Source organism: Octopus bimaculoides, chromosome 15 (assembly GCF_001194135.2).
Source record: "Octopus bimaculoides isolate UCB-OBI-ISO-001 chromosome 15, ASM119413v2, whole genome shotgun sequence".
Lineage (NCBI taxonomy): Eukaryota > Metazoa > Mollusca > Cephalopoda > Octopoda > Octopodidae > Octopus > Octopus bimaculoides.
The window spans coordinates 26918965-26926315 of record NC_068995.1 but is presented as its reverse complement, the minus strand read 5'-3'; the positions used below and the strand labels follow the sequence as shown (position 1 = coordinate 26926315).

The window sequence follows — 7351 nt, the reverse complement described above, 5'->3', positions numbered from 1 at the left end:
GCATCTCATTTACTTGACAATTTATGCACCACATTGCAGAAATCACAATGTAACTATATCTGAAAGGATAGTCTTACACTGTTGTACCGTTGAATTAGAAATATGCTCATCTGTTATGTTCGAGTGACCCTATAGCTTCCAATAGTACAACTGTATTCGTCTTTGCTTAGGAAAAATGACTAAATTGTGGATGTGAAGTCCTCATGAAGGAGTCTTTGTAACTTCTAAGAAGAAGAAATTTTAGAAATATTACTTTATTTGTGTATAATATGTATGGTTAAAATTTCATCAACATCAAAAACATATGAATTTTCATGGGGGTTATGGCTGTTATGCATAGAATATAATTTCTAAATTTCATAAAACTCCATTCAGTACTTTTGACGTAGTTTTGGATAAAAAAACAAATGACTAATGTTTGTGTGCATGTGTATGTGTGTGTCTGTGTGGGTGTATATATGTATAAATATCTGTATGAATGTATATATGTGTACATATTACATGTACATCTATATATATACATCTACATGGAGGAGATATTATGTTGCTGTGGGCTCGAACTATGCAAGAAGTTAAACATTTTTTTTGACTAAAACATAACTGGGACACTAAGTAAGGCATGTGTAAAATTTGAATGAAATTGGTTGTGTAGTTCTGGAGTTTTAGGGATTCACACAGACACACACACACACACAGACAAACATTCTCATTTTTATATATATATAGATATATGCCTATATTTATGTATATGTACATATATATGTACGTATATATATATATATGTATATGTACACACACATTATGTGGACAATATTGTCACTCAAGATGGTACAACCGCATCTGATTCTTGAAGTCCTTCAGTTCTGTGAATGTACATTTATTTACTAGATTGCTGGCATTTATCAATGGTTTCTCCTATTGTATTGATGTGCCATTTTTGTCATTAATAAAACTGTCAGCATTTTTGACGACAGAAGAGTATTTGGCATGAAAGACACTGTCGTAGAGGAAGTAAATCATATCAAAAGCTTAGCATGGAATACCAACAAGTTTATGGCATCCTACTTTGAATGTCACTTCCATGCATTTCAAGAAGAAGAGGTCTTCACCAGTTATTTTCAGAATTAAAGACATAGAACATTGATGGGCAAGAATTGTATGCTCTGTGAAACTAAATTTGAAGACATCAACCACATTTCTCCAACTGCAAGAGAAGGCTTCTAGATATTATCCTCCCATAATGCAGTGGCTAGAGCAGTCTGAAATAGAATAAGTATAAAGAAAATACCAGCTGACAAAGTTGACTTGAAACCAATGGGTCAAAAGAATATTGATGGACCTTTAAGTAAAAACAACCACTAAGTCAAAACACAATCAGCCAGATATTGTTTTGTGAGACCACAAGAGAAAATTTGTTTTGTTTTGAAAATCATTTGTGACCTGAAAAATACTATAGAAAGAAAACATCTAAAGACCCTTAATGAGGAGTTTGCAAATCCAGTACCCAAGATAGATTTTTTTTTGTTTCATACCTGTTATTGGAGCAACAGTATACATACCAACTTACCTGGAACAAATTATGGCTGAACTTGGGGTCTTTGGGAGTGATTGCAGCTCCTTAATTCTTATGCTACAAATGATCATGATATCAGGGACAATAAAAATCTACAGGCCTTCTTAAGATTTTAAGGATGATGAAGACAACAGGATTTTTGCCTTCACAACCTTGGTGCCAAGCAGGTGGCTGATCAAAATTAACTATAAATTAAAAAGAGAGAAAGAATACATACACACATTCACTCACACACATACTAGTTATATCAACGTAGTTTGTTTATCAGTGTCCTTGCAATAGTTCTATTTTATAGCCATCAGGCAACATTGATGTTTCTTTTTTAGCTAGTTACCTTCAATCTGTCTTTTCTGTGATGTATGTGTGTGTATATGAGAGTTTTTTTTAGTTTATTTCAGCAATGTCCTGTGTTTTGTATCAACTGTGTATATGTTCACTAGTTGAATTGTATTGTAATAAACTTCATAATTTTCTTCTTTTTTTTTTTATAGCTCTCTCACTGATCTGACATACCTAGGTGCTGGTGAAAACAATCTAAGTACATTACCACAAGAAATAGGTAAAGTTTTCAATATTATTATTTGTAGCAAATGCCATAGTATTAAAAGTGAGCATCTGATGCTCTTAAGCATCTGATGATCTAAGTTCAAATGCCAGCATTGTTTTTTTTCAGTTGATGCAATCTGACTCCACAAAACCCAAGAATTGTGCCAAAATAACAAATATCAGGCAAAGTAGTTATTTTCCTTCTAAATTTCTAGCCTTGTGCTTCCAAATAATATATAGTGTGTGTGTATTTCTATATATACATTTGTATGTATATATGTAGGTGTATCTCTCTTTCCTTGTCTCTCTACCTATATATGTATATTGGGTCATCCCACAAATAATGCTGTTTTTTCAATTGCAGTTGAAGGGGGACGGAATAAACTGCCTGCATCAACTTGCTATAAAAGCAGGTATAATTTTACCTTGTATTTATTCTTAGTGCAAGTTTTGAAGAGTGCAGTTTGATTTTAACAGTTATTTTTTCAAAGCTATAATCAAAGTGACAAAGGAGTATATTCGGCATTTTTTGCTTTATGCGTTCAATAAAGGCAACAGCACAACAGAAAGTGTGAGGAATACTAATGCAGTAAATGGGGATTGGACAATAAGTGTAAGCCAGTGTCAATAGTGCTTCCAGAAATTTCAAGTTGGAAGCTACAGCCTAGAAGATGAGCCTTGTTCTGGAAGAGCTGTAGAACTCAACAAGGACATCCTGCAAACCCTGGTGGAACAAAATCCCGTCGTAACCATTGAGGAACTAGCAAAGAAGCTTGGATTTGATCATTCAACCATTCATCAATAGCTGCATGCTATTTTAAAAGTCAGCAAATTAGGTCAATAGGTTCGTCACAAACTTCCAAGTCTAATTGCACACAGAGAGTGAATATGTGCTCTTCTTTGCTGTCATGTCTCATGAATGAACCTTTTTTTGGATCGAATAGTGACTGTTGACGAGAAATGGGTTCTCTATAAAGATGTCAAGCACCAAAGACTGTGGGTAGGAAAAGGAGAAAGACCGGCACCCCAGGCTAAAGAAGGTCTTCCCCCAAGTATGGTGTTGTTATCTGTTTGGTGGGATATGAAAGGTTTAGTCCACTTCAAACTTTTAAACCCAAACCAAATGATAAGAAAGATCTACTGTGAGCAGCTTGAGTGACTTAAGTCAGTTTTAGAAGAAAAACGACCATCTTTGGTTTCAAGACAAAAGGTGTTCTTCCATCAGGATAATGCTTGGCCACATACAGCAAGGATGACATTCCAAAGGCTGGAAAAGTTTGAATGGGAAACAATGTCCCAACCCTCCATATTTGCCAGACATTGCCCCATCTGATTATCATTTATTCCTCAGTCTTCAAAACCATTTGGATGGAAAAAATATGAATTCTGTAGACAAGATCAGAATAGTACAGGAGTATTTTTCATCACGTCACAGACAAGTGAATTTTGGAAGAGGGGTCTTGCAAGTCTACTGGATAGATGGAAGAGCATTGTAGAAAATGAAGGAGAGTATATTTTAGATTAAAAAAAGGATTTTATCTTAATTTTGAAAAATAAAAGAAGTATAAAAAAACTGCATTATTAAAGAGATGACCCAATATATATATATATATATATATATATATATATATATATATATATATATATACAAGGTGCAGTGAATAATTTGTTGTCTAAATTATGCAAAAATGAAAATAATACTGACATCTCGTTTTAACAGAATTATTTACCAAAATTACATAAAAATATCTTGAAATACAAAAGAGTATTCAATAAAATTGCCATTAGCTTCAACCATGGCCTCCAGGCGACTTCGGAATCTCCTGCAATTCTTCTGGACAGTCTCCTTGTTTAAGTTGGTGAATGCAGCCATAATCCCTACCTTCAATTCATCTTTAGTGTTACAAGGTTTTTGCTGGTCTCTTGTTCAACTGTGCCCCATGCATAATAATCAAGGGGGTTGCAGTCTGGGGAGTTAGGTGGTCAGATGTTAGGGGTGATGTGATCACAGAAATTGTCTGGTAGCCATGACTGGATTCTCCTGCATGTGTTGCCTGACATAGGGTCTTCCAGCAGCCACCATCTTGACCCAGGGCAATACTACCTCCTCCAGGCACTTGATGTAAGCCTCCGTGTTGAGTCTGAGGTAGAAATTTTTCTTGTCTGAGAAAAACCAAAGCATGTTTGATTGGAGGGGACGCTTGAGTTTGTTCAAAAGCTTTCTAGCGTGATCTTTCCTCTTGTCCTTGATAGCTTCAGATAAAAATTGGCCCTTTCTCATCTTGTATGAATGTGGAGAATGAATGGGAGGAGGAGTGTCTGCCAACTGAGGGACCAGCTACCCGAATCAACAGTACCCTGGTAGATAAAGCAATTAAGGATATGAAGACAGGGAAAGCCCCCGGCCCATTAAAAATCACTGCTGAGATGCTTAAAATATCTGTATTGTAAATCAGGTAGTTCACGAAGGAGTCATGCCCAATGACTAGTGTAGCAGCACCATAGTCAACTGTTACAAAGGTAAAGGTGATGCTTTAGATAGAAATAACTACAGGGGTATCAAATTGCTGGATCAGGTGATGAAGGTCACGGAGAGGGTCATAGCCCAACTAATTAGGGAGAGAGTTAGCCTAGATGAGGTGCAGTTTGGTTTTATGCAAGGTAAAAGCACCACTGATGCTATATTTCTGGTAAGGCAACTGCAGGAGAAATACCAAGCCAAAGATAAACCTTTGTACTTGGCTTTTGTTGACATGGAGAAAGCCTTTAACAGGGTCCCCTGATCCCTTATCTGGTGGTCAATGCAGAAACTAGTGATAGACAAGTGGTTGGTAAGAGCTGTACAAGGATGCCGTCAGTAAGGTGAGGGTTGGCAATGAGTATAGTGAAGAATTCCAGGTAGAAGTAGGGGTTCACCAAGAATCAGTCCTCAGCCCCCTCTTATTCATCATAGTCCTCCAGGTAATAGCAGAGAAATTCAAGACAGGCTTCCCCTGGGTGCTCCTCTATGCTGATGACCTTGCTCTAATAGTTGAGTAACTACCAGAACTAGAGATGAAGTTTCAAGTGTGGAAGCAAGGTCTAGAATCGAAGGGCCTTAGAGTCAATCTAGCAAAAACTAAGCCCTAGTAAGTAGGAAGGCAGACAAATTACAAACCTCTTCATGTAGATGGCCCTGCTTGATCTGTAAAAATGGTGTAGGTAGAAACTCCATAAGATGTACCCAGTGTAAGCTATGGTTGCATAAGAGGTGCAGCAATATCAAAGGAAGGTTAACCAGGAAGATAGTTTTTGCATGTGGTAGATGCACAGGGGCAATAAACAAATACCAGGGGGTGGGGAACTACAAGTAGTTGATGGCTTCTGCTACCTAGGTGACCAAGTCTGTAGTGGGGGTGGATGCTCTGGGAGCATAGCCACTAGAATAAGAATAGCCTGGGCAAAGTTCAGAAAGTTCTACCTCTGCTGGTAACAAAGGGCCTTTCGCTGTGATGCATGTGTGCAAACAGCCATGCTACATGGCACAGAAACCATGGACCATGACTGTTGAGGACATACGTAGGCTTGAAAGAAGTGAAGCTAGTATAATTCACTGGATGTGTAATGTCAGTGTGCATACACAAGAGAGTGTAAGTGCCCTCAGAGAAATGTTGGACATAAGAAGCATCAAATGTGGTGTGCAAGAGAGATAACTGCACTGGAATGGTTATGTGCTGCGTATGGAAGAGGAGAGCTGTGTGAAGAAGTGTCACACCCTAACAGTGGAAGGAACCTGTGGAAAAGGCAGACCCAGGAATATATGGAATGAGGTGGTGAAGCACAACCTTCAAACATTGGGCCTCACAGAGGCAATGACAAGAGACTGAAGCCTTTGGAGATATGCTGTGATTGAGAAGACCTGGCAAGTAGAGTGAGATCACAGCCATAGCTGATACCAGTGTTGTATAAACAGCCCATTTAAAAGTACTCTTGAATCGTCAGGCGATATGCTGTGCTTGAGAAGACCTATTTAGTCAAGTGAAATCATATCGTGGCCAATAAACTGGCAAGTAAAGTGAGATTGCAGGCAAGGCTGATACCAGTGTTGCATAACCAGCCCATTTAAAAGTACTCTTGAAATGTTGGGCGATATGCTGTGTTTGAGAAGACCTATTGAGTCAAGTAAAGTCAAAATTAAAATGGAAATCGTAGTTGTGGCCAATGCCAGTGCCACTTGACTGGCACCATTCAATCATGGGTCAATGCCAGTGCTGCCTGACTGGCTCCTGTGCTAGTGGCATGTAAAAAGCACTATCTGAACATGGTTGATGCCAGTGCTACCTGACTGGCAACCATGCCTGTGGCATGTAAAAAGTACCCACTACACTCTTGGAGTGTTTGGCATTAGAAGAGCATCCAGCTGTAGAATTCATGCCAGATCAGATTGGAGCCTTGTGCAGCCTCCTGGTTTACCAGCCCTCAGTCAAACTGTCCAACCCATGCCAGCATGGAAAACATGCATTAAACAGTGATGACGAGGATGAGGAGGATGATAATTGCTGGATGTGGTGCTGAAGAAGGAACTATAAATCCTGAAATATGCATATACATCCATTATCTCTTTTTCTATCTTCAGTTGCATTGTTTACATGGATATATTTGTATACGAAACATTGTAACTTTCAAGTCTTGGATCTAAATTCAATAGAAGATCTGTAGAAATAACTTAAAAGTAATTGAATCACATAACTAATACAAAAGTAGAACAGTATCGACTTATAAACCTTTAATATGCTTGGTAGTGTATTATGGTGGCAAGAGCAAAATACAATGTTCCTACCAGTAATTAATATACATATAGGTACAGGCATGACTGTGTGGTAAGAAGATTGCTTTTCAACCACATAGTTCTAGGTTCAGTCCCACTGCATGGCACCTTGGGCATTGATCAATCCAAAACTATCTGAATTATTTTATGAATTTCTGTCAGTCTACTTCTTTGCTTTCAATATGTGTGTATTATAAGGTGATAATTTGGATTGGTTGGACAATTTAGTGTCTATTTTCAGTGTATAGGCATAGTCCCCTCTGTACCTTTAATTATAATTGTATTTTATACTATTATCAATCTCTGTATATGAATTTACCTAAATAGGTCTATTTTATATGCTGGCCTCTGTTGAAATTTTTAACGATTTTATCCTTTAATCATAATTGAATATATATATATATATATATATATATATATATATA

At 37.5% G+C, this 7351-nt stretch overlaps 2 protein-coding genes across 4 annotated transcripts in view; one reads left to right on the top strand and one right to left on the bottom strand.

Moving 5' to 3' along the window:
- LOC106868939 (myotubularin-related protein 10-A) overlaps window positions 1-7351 on the bottom strand; it is a 408915-nt gene that overhangs the window by 307381 nt on the left and 94183 nt on the right. The window lies entirely within an intron of this gene.
- Window positions 1-7351, top strand: part of LOC106873751 (leucine-rich repeat protein SHOC-2-like) — a 705478-nt gene that overhangs the window by 683020 nt on the left and 15107 nt on the right. The window contains exon 17 of the mRNA XM_052973213.1: window positions 2065-2132. Coding sequence (XP_052829173.1) covers window positions 2065-2132 — 68 coding nt within the window. The remainder of the gene's footprint in view (window positions 1-2064; window positions 2133-7351) is intronic.